The sequence below is a fragment of the Melospiza melodia genome, chromosome 2, assembly GCF_035770615.1.
Source record: "Melospiza melodia melodia isolate bMelMel2 chromosome 2, bMelMel2.pri, whole genome shotgun sequence".
Taxonomy (NCBI): domain Eukaryota; kingdom Metazoa; phylum Chordata; class Aves; order Passeriformes; family Passerellidae; genus Melospiza; species Melospiza melodia.
The window spans coordinates 21,041,618-21,059,426 of NC_086195.1; the positions used below are offsets into that span (position 1 = coordinate 21,041,618).

Here is a 17,809-nt window from a genome sequence, read left to right on the forward strand (position 1 = left end):
AGGCCAGGGGATCTTTGGTAATAGCCTGCATTATAATTCTTTTCCTCAAATGTATAGAAAATCCCAAACAACTGGAAATTAGAATATTACCCCAAAGTATTAAGATTGAGGGTTTTTTTTTAGTCTAAAAGGAAAAATTCTAACACACTGGTAAGTAATACTAACTATTTCCTCCAAGGAAAAAAATAGATATTTTTAAGTTTTTAAGATCTCGTGAGTGCTAACCCTGCCTTTTCTCAGGAAATACATTTTTTTTATTTTTTTTTTACTTAAATATTCAAGAGGCCTTTCACTAAAGTTGTTCTTTATGGCTGTAGTTTTAATAAAAGAACAGGGCTTAGTCCTCTTTCCAGAGCTTTATTTTTCATAAACCTAAGTCAATCCTTGCAAATAAAATGAAACAAATTACACTAAAAATATTTGTGTTGGAAAACAATCCAAAGTTTGGCTCCATTTCTACATGCTGACTTTTATTTTTTCCTGTAACATTTGAAGTGACTTAAAACTGAGAACATTACTTGGGAAGCAACAAGAAAAGGCAGCAACTTTTTAAATTCAGTATTTGAATCTGCACCTCAAACTATTGTTATTGTTTTCTGTCTCCTCTCTTTCTGAAAGCTATCATATTGTTTTGGTAATGCCACATACAAAAACTTATCATATAATATTAAATATTTTAAAACCTTTCTGGAAAGACTTAAGAGTGTCAGGGAGAACTCCATGCCAGAATAAATGCAAACTAGGTAATTTCTCAAAGACATCTCTTCCTCCTGCTCCACCCATTCCACTTTTTTTGAGAGCCTGGTATTTGGGTGCCTTCCAGGTTATGACTAAGGACTAGCACATTGTTTAAACCTCTGCCAATACATGCCAGGTCTGTGGAATAGAGCAACAGTAAAAATTAACGTTTGGGAAGTTTCTCACAGCTTTCATATCAGCAGTCTTTTCTACTCATTATTATTTCTTTCTCCCAGGAAAAGTCCTTCTCAATACTCCAAGAAAAGATCTGCAACTGTTTGTGAAAATCCCCCTATTAAATACAGCTGTGAGAATTAATTTTTTTTTTAATTAGAAAATGTCAGATTTGAGACATCAAGGCTTACAGTGTGGCTGTAAACATGAACTGATCTTTAAGGCTTCCCTTTTGTTAATACAAAAGTAGGTATATTTTTTTGGATCAGAAGGAAATATATCTCAGTGGTTCTCTTTTAGTGATGAACCGATGGATCAGTTTTCTACCTTAAGAATTTGTTTTTTTCAGGCCCTGAAACAGCAAGACATTCCCCTAAAATTTTCACAGATCAGCTGAAGATGTGTCAACAAACAAAATGTCAGCATTTGATACATTTAACAGTACTTTAATTTCAGTGTGTACCTCTTCACATATAAAATTATTAAGGTTTCAAAGCAGAAGGTTAGTTGAAAGTAAAACATACGCAATCCATAGTTTGAGAACAGATTAATATTTTTAAAATGTTCAGATCTTTCTTACATTTGCTTTCTCAAATAAAAATGTTATTTAAATAACTGCAGTTTTACTGGGGGAAAAACCCTGTCTAACTGGAATTCTCTGAAGGAAAACCTGTTTTGAAAGTCTTCTCACTGACCCGCACAGGAATCTATTCAGATCAAAGAGAAGGTGGAGACTGATAACTTTATCTACATTGCACAACTAATAAAATCTGTTACATTACTACAGTTCTGACCTTGTCTAAGAGCTGTTAGGACTTCCTACAAAACCTGCCATGCATGTTCCTCTGGAGTTTTCTTGTAAGACACCTGGGCCGTAAGGGCTGGTTTCAGAAGTCAGCCAGTGTGCAATGGGCCTTGCACACAGCAACCAGAACCAGTAATCCCATCTGCCCCACAGTGTTAGCACAGGCATCAGGATCTAGTTACACAAGCAGGTAGGACCCACTCTATTTGGAAATGTCTGACTTTGGATGATTAATATATAAGTGCAGTGTTCCTTAGTCACCCATGAACGAAGGTGAATCCAGCGCTCTTGAGAACCGACTGTTCCCAAAGACTAAGGAAATCTCAGGAAGGTGGGACCTTGAAATTGATACTTGCAGTGAATTTATGAATAAGCACATGCTATTAAATAAAAGGCCAAGGAACAATTTTGCTCTATGTTTTCAAGACAGGTTGGCTGCTTCCAAGCAGTTTGCTGGGAACAGTCCTTGGCACATGTGCTTGGCAATGCTGTTTGGGAATGGACAGCTGGTGCAGTCCAACTGGGCTAATGACCATGACACTAAGGATAGGGATGCTCCTGTGCTTGGCCACACCCGACACAAATGGAAGCTGGAACATGCCAAACTGGGCCATGGACCACGCCAAGGCTATGGATAATCACAGAACAGCTACTGCACAAGGACAGCTACGCACTGCTCACGCAACAATTACACAGATAGGGCTTGTAGGGCTGTTGGAGGCTAGGATTACTCCTTTTGTTTTCTTTCTCTTAGGGAATTTTCTCCCACATGTCCTAAGGGACAACAATAACAGGCACTCAAGAGAGACAAAAGAAGTTGCCACAATACAGGGGAAGGGTGTGGCTGGCTACTCTATTAGCTGGGTGGTTTCTCTTGGACCAGCAGAAATAGCAGGAGATTTGGGCTGGGGGAAGGGGCTGAGTGCAGTTCCTTGCTCTCTCTCATTTGTCTGCATAAGAAGGGAAACAGGCTGAGATCGCTGTGGGAAGAGTTCACCATCACCGTGAGGCTCCATCTCCTGCTGTCTTCTCCCACCCTTGCTGCTTCCAAGGTTCCTGCTATAGCTCATTTTGCCCTCCAAAGAGGCACAGGGACCTACTGCTCCTGTGGGTTCGTAAAGCAGGCCCCTTTTCCCACCCCTTCTGTCAGCTGCCATCAGTGTGGCAAGGCGGCTGAACTCGGCCACAGCGCCCCCTGCAGGCGCGGGGGAGCCATCGCACCCGCCCTGCCCAGCCAGGAGCCAGCAGCGCCTCTGCTGGCTGTGCCCGGAACTGCAGCCACGGGGAAAGCACCTGACAGCCCAGAGAAATCTGTCACCAGGTTTGTGGGTCTGTCTGCTGCTGCTGCCAGAGTGGTTGGTTGTTTTGCCTGTATGTTATACATACCAGGAAAGAACTGTTACTCCTTTTCCCATATCTTTGCCTGAAAGCCCCTTAATTTCCAAGTCGTAATAATTTGGAGGCAAGGGGTTCATATTCTCCATTCCAAGGGAGGTTCCTGACTTCCTTGGTAGACACCTGTCTTTAAAACCAAGACAAGGTCCCAGCCTCTCAACCCATCTCTCTCCTAGCCTGGCCAAAATGACAAGCTTTGGCTACAGCATAGTTTTTATCCAATATCTAAAAGCATCTAGAAGGCTCATAATAATGTCTGGGTAGCCTGCTCCAAGGAGAGAGCATACAGCGCCACTTCTTGATTCTGTCTTCAACTTGCAATTCTGAACATATCTGAAGTTTTCAGGTTGTTAGAGACAGATAAAACACAGCCCTGTGATATGAAACATCATTTTTAATCAACATGCCCTGGAATGATTGCCCTTAATTCTACCACCATGCAGAAAGTGCACCTTGCACCCCATGCCGTAACTAAGTACAAGAACATTATTGAAACACAAACAGCCCAGTGATGGCAGGCAGCTGCATGTTGGCTTACTTATTGCATGTGCCCCATTCTCCTCTCCATTCACAGTGGCTTCTCCGTTCTTTGGTGTGTTCTGCTGGGAAACAGCAGTCGTCGTGGCTCCCGCTGTGGCCGCCGTGGCCGCCGCGGCTGCTGCGGCGCTGGCCTGCTGCTGCGCGAGCTTCTCTCGGAACGCTTGCTGCCGGGTCTGGACGACATCAGGCATCACCGCGTCTATCAGAGACAGGGACTCTATCGGCCTGCCATCAAATACTGTACCATCCTGCAGGGAGAACGAGCACAAGGGAAATCCCAGGGTTAGGATCTTCACCACTCAGGCGGCAAAGAATCACAAAATAAGTCCGTGTGAAAATACTGCACTTTGACTGAACCAACAGGGCCACAGGACTAAGGACTGCCTCTCTCTCAGATCTGTGATGGTGGCACTCATGGTCCACTCAGAAATCTGATTGGTCAAAAAGTAATTTGTTGGAATTTTATAGAAAGTTCTAACATATATAATGCTTTATAGATGCAAAAGGAGTTAAGCTGTGTTAAAAAATACATGTGACCAATGACAAAAAGTTTCACTTTGTTTTCTGTTTGAAAAAACAGAGTCATGGCTAAAGCCATGATAAAGGCAAAAAGACTGTGGTTAAACTGCTTGTTTTCCCACACTTACAGGAGCATAGGAATGGAATGGAAGCAGATGATGTATAATGAACCTCAGCCAAAACATGATGTATGCATATATTCGGTGGTTTCTTATGCAGTTTTTCAACCCAGCATCACCAGTTGTAGCTAATCATACAAGACAGCCTTACCATTATTTTTATTTTATTCCACTATATTATTAATAATAGTTATGAATTTCATTTTGTGTTCTGTAAATTAGACTTCAGCTTCAACAACCAATTGAGTAAACTTTTGGGTGCTGTTGAAGACTTAATACAGACTATATTGACTTAGCTTTTCTTGACTTTCACTCTCCTATTATCTTAAATATAGGGGAAAGATTGCAGTAGTCTTCGTAAAGGGCAATTTTGCCAATCTTCTACAGACTCCCTTCAATTCTTTGAAATAATAATGATCTGGTGGTGAAAGATTTGCTCTTGAGAAAGAGCAAGTAAGAATAGGATACAGATAGATAATGTAGCTGATAAATAATATAATATCCCATAGGTGAGAACAATTAATATAGAAAAATAGCTGCTTGCCTGACTGGTATGTTTCTGCTGACCTAGTTGTTGCATTACCCCTTATAATTACAATATTAAGATAATACATATTTGTTTCCTCATGAGGAAGAAAAAGGAGGAGACAGTCATTAAAGAAGAAACCATAATCTCTTTCTCCTCAACATTTTTTATGTGTCTGCCAAAATTTATTTGAATCTTGACTCAAATTCTTGCTACACAATAAACAAAATATTTGCCAACAGATCCTGACATCTTACCCTTTCATCTGTAAATGTGCTCACTGGACTATTTACATGACTGCCCTTTAATAGATCACAAACAATAATTTTATGCACACTAGCTCATAGACTTGCTGATTACATAGGGAAGCATCTATGGTAGCCCTTCCTGGGATTCAGATGTAGCATGAGTGGCCTTTGCTTTGCTGCAACATACTTAACAGTATGTGTTTGAACAGGATCAGAGAATGGTTTGGGTTGAGTTGGAAAGGACCTTAAAGGCCATCCACTTCCAACATCCCTGCTGTGACAAGGACACCTTCCACTAGATCATGCTCACGGCCTTGTTCAACCTGACTCAAACCATGAGAGAGAAACATAAATCTTACAGGTGACAACAGGCATATGTTCAGATTATTCTCTCATTTTAGGGAAAGTCTTGAAGCTGGGCAATGCAGGACCCTACAACCTGATCTAAGCGCTTTAGAGCTGGAACTTTTTAATTGTGTAGCTCCAGTTTCAGGCATGGGGCAAAATGTTAAGTAGCAGCAAATCGAGACAGCTTCCTAACACTGGTTTGTTATTACAACTGCATCAAAGTGCAGCTTGGCGTGAATGTCAAATGTTATTGCCCCAATTACAAAATAACACATATACAAATCTTAAACATGGTATTGAGTCACAAGAAGCAAAAACACACAGAATGTTTGAATAAAACCAAAAGAGTTTCCAAACTACACATTGCAAACAACACAGCCCTTTCTCTATTTTATATTCCTTTGTTCTCACCCATGCTGTTCACCTGCTACATTCAGGTGTAGAGGAAAAAGCAGTAGCTTCTCTGTATTAATTTTTATTACAGATGCTTGTCAATCAGAAGTATCATAATAATCTTGTAATGTAGCACTTGCTTATGTGTCAGGCTTCATTCCCTCTCAAAGCACCTTGTCTTTAAGGTTGGAAGGGCAAAACCACTGGCTTTTCCCACATCCCCTCTTTGTTTCCACTGGCAGCTCAAGGACAACAGAGACAGTCTGTGGCTGTTCATACAGTATCTACAGAAAACCTGCACCTCAGCCACACTGAGAATTTACATGCAAGTGTTTCACCATGAACATGATGCCTCATCTCATATGATCTAGGCCAAAGTCACTCTCCAGTGACCTCTGTGGATTTCTGATCAGGCTTCTCATGGCTTGTGAACAGTGCTGCCTGCTAGGAGGTGTCAGGGAGTGAAGTTTTAACCCATGCTGCAGGTTTTTCCTGCCAAATTCTGCTATGACCTTGAAAACACAAGGCTGTAAGCACAGGTACTTTTTCTTGTTTGGTGCAAGAACCTGTACACCCTGGATTTGTTGGCTGGGGTAGCAGAAATACCATGAAACACCAGGTAAGCAGTGCAGAGAACACCTCCCTGCCACAGCTGAAAAACCAGAAACACGTTTCCATCTCAGAGCTTTCTGGCTTTCTGCTGGGATGGGGCAAAGCATGAGGAATAAAATTAAACCAGATGAGGAGAAGATGGGCAGTGGCTCGTGCTGGGGCTGCTGGGGTGTGCTGCTTGGCACATCCCAGCGGTGGCAGCAGTGGCAGCTGGCAGCAGTGGCACTTACTTCGTTGATGCTGATCTCGGCCTCCACATACTGGAGCCCCTTCTGGAGGATGGAGATGAGTGCAGCAGGTGGCACTAGTGTTCCGTTGATGTTGGACTGGCTGATGTGGCTCTCGATACCGAAGGTAAAGGCCGAGTGGGAGAAACCTGAGAGCAGGAAAAGGAAGCCATGATATGAAATCTAAATGCACCAGCCAGATACACCTTCACGGTCTAAAAATAATTCTGTCTTGAGATCTAAGAGACGCTGCCGTGTAAGCAGGAGGGTGTGGGCTGGCTGCTCGGAGCTGGGGAGGTGAACCTCAGCCACCCGGCCTGCCCATCCCCCTCCCTCCCCCACATACAGGGCAAGCCATATAGATAGAAATGGAAATGTATGCACAGAAAAATAACTGCACTAACCGAAACACAGCCCCCCAGAACACGTAAACACCGGCAATCACCACAAGGGCAGGTCCAGCTAAAAAAAGCGCCTCAAATCTCCATTTCCCTCGCTGAATTTCAGTGCTGGGTGTTTGTGAAGCTGCACACTTAAATCCCTACTAGCATGCAAGTTGCATAAAATCAAGGCATAGATGCAGCTGACACAGAGGAGACATTCCCTTATACCAGGGAAAAGATTTCCAATCCTCTGCTCATTTATTGCTTAGTATAATATGATGGGCAGAGCACTGCTGTTAAAACATGAAACCACAGAAAGGCCACCCCTGTAAACCTATTTTCTGTATGTGAACAGCAATAGCAAAAGTAATTAACTGGGATCTGCCACACAGCAGATGACAAGCTGAGGTGGCCTGTACTTCAGCCAGAAGTCTTTCTCTTCCCTGTTTCATTTTTGTCATTGTCTGTGTAAGTAAGTGGCAATGAAGGCGACAGCACTGAAAATTAAAGAATTTTGGCAGACAAATTTTAAAGAGTGCTGCCTTAAATTCTGTCTGAAGCTGCTCAGAACTGTTGCTGGGTATGGAGGCGAGCGCTGCAGAGAGACTGTACAGAGGGGCAGCTGTGGGAGGGGGAGGGGGAACAGGATGTAGATATAACTGTAGGAACCCATTTATCATCACACTGTCTCCAGAGCATTAATCTAACATTAAAAGCCTTGGGGAAACCACCCATGCACTGCCTCAAACAGGAAGAGCTCTCATCGTCTCCACCAGCTAGACAAGAAAAAACAACAAACAACAAACCCCCCAAAAAAAGAAAAAGAAAGCAGCTTTCAAATGAAAATACTTCCGTTAAATATAGCTGTGCCTCTTCCCCTTGTCAACACCAGTTTCATTTATAGTTCTGTCCGTTAAGGGATTTCCCCTATATCACTGCAATGTCCAATTGTGTGCAGGCTGGGGATGTGATTTTGGGCTCGCTTGACAGTAGTGCTTTCTTTCTGTCTTTTCAAGATGCTTTTCCCAGCTAGCTCAATTATTAACACAGATAGCTAGCAAAACCAAGCTGAGAAACAGAATGCCTCCCACATTTGAAACCAAGGTATGTATTTCTCTGATTCTCCCCCTCCCCCTACACAATTTATTTTGCTGCTGCTTTTCTCTTTTTCCTGCTAACAGCTTCCACTCTCTCCTCTCCCACCCTAATTTCCCTTCCTGGCACTCTCCCAGTTTTGGGGGATGCTTTGGACACTTTTTAGGAAATGGCAGGTCCACCTATGAACAGAATTCCATAGGACCACAAGGCATTAAAAAAGGACAGATAAAAACCCCCACTGAAAAACTGCAGTGTCATTTATGTAATCCCTAGGCCAATTTCTTATTCTGCATTGCTCTTTATGTCCTGGTCTAGTTTATGAGCTACTGGACCTCCAGCTGTGAAACAGACTGTAAGATCTGCAGGGCAGTGTTTTTCCCTGGTTATTAGTTTTATAGGACATCTAAGCACATTACTGGGAACCACAATGAGGAAGAGAAATCAAGCACTGAGCATACATAGCCTTCACCTGAGAGGTCTAGGGCCTAATCACTGAACACTGAAACCTCTATGTGTATCTATAAATATATGGCATAAAACTAGCCAGAATTAGAGAATCAGATTCCTCTTAATTTATATTTATGTGTATTTGAGTTAATCAACAATGGTAACACAACTTTCTTAAAACAGAATGAACATAAAAATACACGACAGATAAATCGTAAATCTAGGAAAATTGAGATGCCGTCCAAGAGCACTAAAGGTGACTGCTAAAATGCCCAGCAGCTAGTTTCCAAGTCAACAGCTCAGAAAATTGTAACATGGTCTCTGATTGAAACAACAGGAGGATGGCATAAAAATGGCAACCAACAAACATGGAAGGAAAAAGTAAAAAAGTGGAAAACCACGACTGTGGATCTATGGCAGACATAAATCTTAAGTATGACATTTTACATCTCATTATTGTATTTTGTGTCTTACAGACTTTTTAGCTGGCTGCTGGCATATCTCAAGCCCCATCTTTGCCAGGAGACAGATGATTGTGCACACAGCTAAACCTCTTTGTTCAGTGCTGATCCCCAGAGAGCAACACAACTCACCTCACAGCATGAGAGAGAACAAACTTTTCAGTACAAAACTCAGTTGTGTTTTTGCAATGAAACATGTTATTTTACTGTTTCTCTGGATGCTGAGAAACTATCACCAAAGCACCTGTTAGATGAGGGAACACAAAACTCCCGGTACACTGTCACTGAGGAGCAACCTCACTCACACACTTCCAGCAGCTGTGAGCAACTTTCCGAAGATTTTATCAGACAAGATCCGATTAACAAAAATCAATGGCACAAAACTGTTTAAGTAGGTGCTGCTGGACACAGTACTCCTCACACCTCTTGAAAAAAAAGCAACCAATACAATTGTAATTAAAAAAAAAGCCAAAAAACCAACAGAAATATGCCAACCAGTCCTCCAATAGATAGCTAATTCCCTCCTGATTTCTTGTATTACCACAGCAGTTATATAAGGCTCATTTGAAAATAAACAGTTTTATAACCACCTCACATAGTCAAAAAAAAAAATCCTCAATGAAGCTGTACCTACATCAGGTTTCTGATAACACTGAAGAATCACCTGAGCTTTACTTTTATAGTTACCAGACGTCATCAGTTCTCTTCAGGGCTCTGCACTGAACTACACTAAATTACACAGCAAAGCTGCAGCTCCATAGTTCAGTCTTATGAGAAGGTGATTTCTATCAAACAAAGGCAATTTTAAAAAAATGTTAGCTTGTTAACCTGGCCCTCCTTCTAAGATAGTGAAATACACTGGGGACACAAAGCCAAGACACAAGCACCACCCCCAGCCCCAGTCTGCCAAGGCAGTTGGGAGCGTGAGCAGAGACAGAAGGACCTCTGCAAGTGGGGATCTGAAGGAAGGATGTGGTGGGGGAGACATGAAATTACAGCAGACAAACTGAAAATGCCGTGGCAGCAGTGAAATGAATGAAAATTGCAAATGCGTGTCTGCGTGCATTCCTTCTCATAAATTCTGTCATCGGTGACTGCAGAAATCATTCCACAAAACAGTAACTTCTGTTCAAATAGCACCAGTAAACAAAATTTTAGTGCAATATACCCTTTGAAGACACATGCAGTGAGACTATGAGCTTTTGAGGTTAAAAGCATGAACACAAAAGGCTGAAGACAAGAAACAGGTTTCATAGCAGTGAGCCAGCTGCTATTGCTGCGACATGACCAGTGCCCTAAATGGCATCTTTCAGCAGACTTGAGAGAATGGCTTTCAGGTTTTTTCAGCCCCAAAAAAGATGGGAAAACAGAAACCATCAAGCTATGCATAATTTGTAACGACCTTATCATAAATGAAAAATATACCCATAGGAATAATGCAGAAAAAATTCTTGTGCAGAAAAAGTTCATCTTGGGATGATCTTAGTATGAATGGAGGTGACTTATAGTTGGACTTGAAGTATTTCACAGAGCATAAAAGCAGAGAAGAAATAATGAATGTAGAAAACAATTAATTAAATGACCCCCCAATCTCAAAAATTATTACACAAGTCGGAAACAGACTAGGAAACTGACTGCAATTCCTAATTGAGAGATTCCCACAGTTTTTTTGTACTGACAGTGGTAACAGGTCCTGGTTGTGTGCTATATCTTTTCCCACACTGAGGTGTCTGTATATACTCTCAGTGGTACATACACAGCCGTTTGGGAATTCTTGCCCTAGGCAGTGCCAAAAAATGCATATGTAGGACTGTGTTTTGCAAAATTTCACTGATAGGTTTTGCTATAACTGCAAAAACGGAGATGATGGAGGGTTTTTCCTTTGGCTGTTCCTTTTTCAGTTAGAAATGGCTTCCCTTTGAAGCTAGATTTGTCATTGATCATAAAATGACAAGGTTTTATTTAATGAACATAATGATGTTAGTTGCATGCTTGTTTGATCTGAAGGCTACATAGTTTTAATTGTTTGCAATATGCCGGGCTCACATCAGAAATGCCTGTCAATGTAGGTGTAGGAAAGGCAACTGGGGAGCCACACAGCCCAGGGAATGACTTTTCTTCTCCAGTGATGTGTCTCATCTCTTCTGGGAGCAAGGCATTATGCCTCCTTTTAGACTCACACCTGGGGTGATGCTGAGTATTCCCCATGCCGGCTCATTTGGCACTCACAGCTCCAGGTAAAACTGACATCTACCAAGTGTTCCTTTAATTTTCCAATCTCTTTATCACCACAAAAAGCTTGTCTTTGTAAAACTGCAGCCTTGAATTGTAGCAGTTACAGTACCTGCTGCTGTATTTGTACAGGTGAGGGGAATGACAAAGAGGGGTCTGTAAAAGCAAAGAACTTTGAACGGTTTCAGTCCTTACTGGTTACTGGGGAGTTACTTTGGGGATGCCCTGATGAGCAATAGACAAGTGATCTGTTGAACAAGGTTTTCTGTTTGTGAGCTAAGTGGACTTAGTTTTCTCGGGTTAACCTAAATAGTTTGCTGTACAGATAATTTTTAAAACCCAGGTGTTTTTCAGTTATTTGCGACTTATTTCATTCAATTACTCACACTGTAAGATCCTTCACTGAAACATTTGCTACAGTACAATAAAACAGAGAATAGAGAATTATGAAAATCAAATTGCCTTTTTCATACACTTTGGGCATCTTGATGATGAACACCCTCTACCCCAACACTGAATACAAGTAACAAGCCACTCCTACAAATCTTTGTATAACTAATGCTGAGTGTGGCCCTCTTTTCTGAAAAATAGTGACATTTCATATGGAGATCTGTGTCATTTCCTTCAATAAATTTTCCTATTTCTTTAACTGAAGCAGTCCAGACTGAGGTTTGCATATATAGAGATCTTAACTTCAATTTCTGGAGATCACTAAATTAGTGATGCTATTACTTTAAAAGAAAGAGAAGAAAAACAAAAGAAAAGGAATAAACTACCTGACAATCCCTTCTTTTTCTCCAACAATTAAACATCTCCACATGGAAATAACCAGCACTTCTTGCTTAATTGATTTCTCTGCCATTGTGTTGCCTTTCTTTTTTGAAATTTCCAACACAAGCTCCTCCAGTCCTCACCTCTGAAGTAACACAGTGTTCCCTTTTAAAGTATTTGGCAGGTAGAGGAGACAAAAATGAACAAGGCTTTAGACATTATTAAAATGTCTGGCTCAGCAGAATCAACATGAAGCTGCTATAATGGGATCCACCCGCAATCTCAAGTTTTCTGGCTGCAGTAGATCCTGTCTTCTTTAAAGTAAGTCTTGCAGCTGGCACTACTGCTGAGACTTTGACCACAGGACAATTCAGACAAGAACAGAAGGCCTGTACAGCTATACAGGCTGCAGGGCAAAAAAAAAAATGTTTGTGAGGGGCAAAGGAAAGTCATCTTTATGACCATAAATGGGTATATGGGCAAAATTCCCAGGAGATTCAGACACATCAAGTAGAAATATTCCACTGCATCATGAGTCAAAAGAAAATCACGCGCAGGAGGAGCAGACGTCCACCCGCAATCCCATCAGCTGCTCCGCCGCGCTACCAAACCCGAGGAGCTCCAAAGCTGCCTGCACAACTGCCTGCCTAAGAAACCAGATGCAAGCAGGAGAAAAACATTTCATCCCAAGTTTGACGTCTGGTCCTGGGAGTGCCATGGGAGCAGGAAGGCAAGAAGGGCAGAGTGGTGCAATGTGGTGTTCTGAAATAAATTAGAGCCCCAGCACAGCAGCTAAAAAAAGGTCCAAAAAATACAAAAAAAAACCCAGTGAAATGTGACCATGAACAGAACAATTTCCTCCAAAAACTAATGATGGACAAACAACACAGTCAGTGTTAAATGAAGACTTTTGTAGGTCTAGATTTATCAGTGTACAGAAGCAAGGCACATGTCTCACTAACAGCAGATTTGAATGCAATTTCTGTATGCAAAACCAAGGGCAAACAACTTAAGTCAGAGCAACTGTATTTTCTTAATTCAGGGCCTAGCACATGCTAGTTCCTGAGGCAAGTGATGTAATTTCTTTCCATTGCCTGAGAGAATATAGTGATGCTCTTCACTGTACTTGACTGTAGTTGCCATTTATATGATGCACTGAGAACTGAGAACGCAACATGGATCCCTATCCCTGCTTTTCCTGAGATTTTTTGTCTAAACTGAATTATGTATCCATAAAAATATGGTCATAAACTCCCAGTGTACATATATGTGAAGGCTTTACAAAACGGGCAACTGGTTTCTTGGAAATATGTTTGGTCACACTAAGTGTCTGGTGCCTTAAGCCACTGGTAAGATTCTATTAACAATTACAAAAAATAACAGTGGACAAGAATCCTCTGCCAGTTCTTGTTTGTCATTCACAGCAGATTGAGATTCTTCTCTTAGTTGAGGTTTCTGTTTCTCAGTAATACATCCCATAGTATCTGTCTGTTTTTGGCAGTGTCTGCTTACTTTGAAGACTTACCTTTGCAATTACATAAAGGGCTTAACAAGGACACACATTAGCAATTTAAAATAGAGAACTGCAATTGAAATATATTTTTAGAAGAACCAGCTGAACAATAGGACTTGCACATTTGTTTCAAGATTAGGATTGCTAAATGATTAAAATTATTTCCAGAGCCCTGGGAAATGTGTTCAGTATTACAAACTCTTTCACAGTCACTGGGAAATATAAAGAAAGGATTCCTAGCTGTAGGTAAAATTACAGTATGTCTAGCTACCCAAAGTTTTACAGTCGTGATTATTCACTAATATTAAACGTTACGCCCTTTTTTCTTGGATATTGGACCTGTTCACCTTCTGCCAAGAATTCAGAGTAAATGTCTGCTACCCAAAATTATTTTATTATGTGCCAAAGAATGTTTTTGGCAGGTACTTTTTTCTTTTTCATGTGGGAAAGTATGTTGGAAAAGATTAATACAACTTGGAAATGATCTTTTGATGAGTGGTACTTGGCACTCGCTGTTTAAGCCTTTCTGAGGGCTGCAAATTAACAAAGAGAGAAATACGATACAGACAGAAAACAGAGCACAAGCAATGGAAAGAGGAACTTATAAAAAGCTCTTGAAAACAAGGTCTGAAGTAATCCTGTTTCACTCACTCTGTGTAAATGAGAATGAAAGCTGCAAGTAAGTATCAGTACAGATCTAGCAATTTACTGCAACTATGGGCAAAGTTTGAAACAGCTAACAAAGGCCACAAGGATGAAAATAATCTTTAATTTCTGAATTCATGGGATGTTGTTATCTTTTAGCTGGGATGTTGTTATCTTTTAGCCCTGTCTGTGCAACCAAACATCTAAAGAAAGAGATATACATAAAATTAAGGATAATGTTTATAGAACAGACTTCCAGAGTCGTATACTCTCCTTAAGCTACGATCTCTCTGTTTTAACATACACCCCGAGTGGTGGCACGTGGGACACCTCAGGTGACACTCAGGGGACATTCAGGAACCTGACACCAGGAAGGGCTTTGTGGCTGGTGACTACAAACAGAGCCCTAACACAGGATGGCTGTGAGGAGGGGTGTCTGCAAGGACCACGGCTGAACATTCTCAGCTCAGAGGTTATTAGCAAAACTTGCAAAGCTCCCCTGGGCCTGGAGACTCAAATTGAAAAGCAATAAAGTGAGAAATGTGTAGGACTGCACTGGTTTTACCAGCAAAGTCATCTTGACCTTTAGACATCTGTCTTCTACCCCACATGCTATTTTCTTAATACCCTAAAAATACTGTGTTTTTGCAAGCTTTAAAAAACAGGACATGAAGTGATCAGAACCAAAATTCGTGCCATGGAATAAATTTGTAAAAGTGTAATTGTTTATGTTTGTGTAACTTCAAAATCACTGTGTTTGCTCAGTGTCCAATATCCAACCCTGTATGGCAACTTTCAGGCCAAAGAAAAATTGAAATAGCCACGTTTAGAAAACTGTGAAGAGACCTAGAAGGAAATATGAGGTAAGCAGGCTTTTTTGCAAATGGCAAAACCCCAAAATACAGTGTATTTCTTTCCTTCACATGAAGTTAAAAATTCTGCACCACTTATGAAACAGGGTAAATAGAATAAATTTTCAAAAAGACCTCTTGAACTGCACCACAAAGCATTTGAAAATGTTGTTTATGCATTTGTATATAAAGAGATATCTGGTCACAAAAGTCACAAGTCTGTGCATATAAAACAATAAAAATGGGTCTCATACAGACTATTAAATTATTTTGAAATGTACCAGAACAAAGTAGGATAAACCCAAAACCTTCTTTACATGTAAAAATATTTTGTCCTCACCATCACAGATTTGGATTTTGTCAAGCCAACCATCAAACACTGTTAGTATATATTTATTGCTCTATGAAAAAAGTGTCCAATTTGCTTTTGACTTGCACAGGTGCTCAGCTTCATCCTTTCCAAGATCTGTAGCTTTGTTAAGTTTAAACAAAAATGTTTTGGGAACTGTAGCTCAATAAAGCTTGTTGCCTTCTAATGTTGACCCTGATTTTCTTAAAATGCATTTATTATTTACAAAGAGAATAAATCTTTACTAGCAGAGAAGAAACTGCATAATAATACAGCTCTTATTTTAGAAATGGATTTGTATTTTCAACATAATGCATTTTCAAATAATGAAGTATAACTTCAAATTCAGAGTAAGGCCCACTGTTTCTGGAACCATACAGTCACTGCCTTCCCAGTTTAAAAGGAAAATAAAAAAGTAGAACAGATATAAAAAAAAAGGAGTTGTGGTTTATTAAAATACCTTAAATACCCTTTTGATAATATACTATTTTACTACAAAAATATTATGCTGGAGGCATTATATGTATATATATATAATATTATATGAAATATGTGTTGTTACAGATGGTTTCATGTCATATAGGAACATTCATTTTGAGGTGACTTTTATGAAATTTAAAGCAAACCATTTTTTGGGTCAAATTTCTTAATTGTTCTTATCCAAGAGTCACTTTAACATGTATTGTATTCCTAGAACAACACTGTGGCCTTATTTATCTAAAATAATTCATGAAAACTCTAGTGACTTTTGGTTCTATGGTTCTTGGCTGGCCCTACAGCCAACTTTCAATAAATCAGAGATCTGGACCAAACCTGAAGTTATTTTATTTTAATTGAGTAGGCTGGCCCTAAAAAGGAAAATGCATCATATAAATAGGACTGCATGCCCACAAATCAGGTCTGTGCTAAACCATGAGAATTAAAAGCAGTGTTGGTTTTGCTCTGAAGTATTGTACAGCTGAAAAGCTGAAAGAATCCCTGCCTTGAGTTTTAACACCAGTATAAAAGTATAAAGGTGTAAATTTTAATTAACCAGTTCCTGAAAAATATTGTTAGTATCTCATTCATCCTGCTTTTAGGGATATATATTCACCCATAAATTCATAAACAGCACTCTGAAATAATTGAAAAATAATGTTAAATATTGTCCCAGCACCCATGTAATACATTTTACTCAGCAGATTTCAGAACCTTTTAGGCCTAGAAACATTCAACATCTGCTGAGGTACTGTCCATAGTATTAATTTTGCTTTCAAACAGGCAAATTGAGGGACAGAAACTTTAGGGTGAGGTATAAACACTCAGTCTTCATGTATGCCCTTGAAAAATGTCCCATCACTTTATTTATCAGTAATGCCTGGCCAGCACAGGAGGAGCTCTGCAAAGGGAAGGCCAGAAGTGTCCTTACTCTGTGAGCCACAGTCACCCTGTGCTGCAGGCCCAAGAGACTGTGCTAACACACATATCAACACAAATAATGCAGCCACAGATTGCTACTGGATCTACACTAAAATGTGTGTTTTATCTTTGCCTGGCAGGCTGTCATTTCAAGGATGCATTTTTCCCTCAGCAAACACAAGGTCTCCCATCACTGCTGCGTGCAGAGCCTTGGGAACACAGCAGGGGCTGCCCTGCAAACCCTCCTCTACAGGTTGTTTAAAGGATCTTTGAGGCTCTCCAGTGCTGAGCAGGAGCTTGGACTACTTGAACATGAGCCAGCCATGTGCCCTTGCAGCGCAGAAAGCCAAGAGCAAGCTGAGCTGTACCACAAAAAGCACTGCCAGAGGGTCACTGGGGGGGATGCTCACCCTCTGCTCAGCGCTGCTGAGACACAGCAGTGCCATATCCACATCTGGGCTCCCCAGCATGAGAGAGACAGGGATGCACTGGGGAGAACCCAGTGAAATACAACCCATAACCATAAAGATAATCAATGGACTGGTGCATCTGCCATACAAGGAGAGGCTGAGAGAGCTGGGGCTGCTCAGCCTGGAGAAGAGATGGCTCACAGATGGCTTATCCTCTGTGCAAAAATACCTGAGAGAGGTGCAAAGAGGATGGACACTTTTTCCACTGTGATAGAAGGCATTCAGCACAAAATGAAACATGTGACATTTCCCTGAAACACAGCAAATCATTTTTTACTGTGAGGGTGATAGAAGCATTGGAACTGGCTGTCCAGTGAAGTGGTGGACTCTCAATCCTTAGGAGATATTCAAAACCCAACTGGACACAGCCCTGGGAAACCTGGTGCAGCCAAGCCTGTTCTGAGCAGAGGAGATGGATTAGATGACCTCCAATGGCCCCTGCCAACCTGAACTATTCACTGATTCTGCCATCTCCTGAGATACTATCCAGATTGAACCCTCCTACGATCCTAATGAGCCAAATTGCAACAAAACATAAAAAAAGGCA

General features: G+C 40.9%; 1 protein-coding gene across 3 annotated transcripts in view; it reads right to left on the reverse strand.

Moving 5' to 3' along the window:
* TBL1X (transducin beta like 1 X-linked) overlaps window positions 1-17,809 on the reverse strand; it is a 191,593-nt gene that overhangs the window by 30,231 nt on the left and 143,553 nt on the right. For all 3 annotated transcript variants that reach the window (XM_063147903.1, XM_063147890.1, XM_063147898.1), the window contains 2 exons: window positions 6,648-6,793; window positions 3,651-3,900 (listed from right to left, as the gene is read on the reverse strand). In XM_063147903.1, the coding sequence (XP_063003973.1) occupies window positions 3,651-3,900; window positions 6,648-6,793 (396 nt within the window). The remainder of the gene's footprint in view (window positions 1-3,650; window positions 3,901-6,647; window positions 6,794-17,809) is intronic.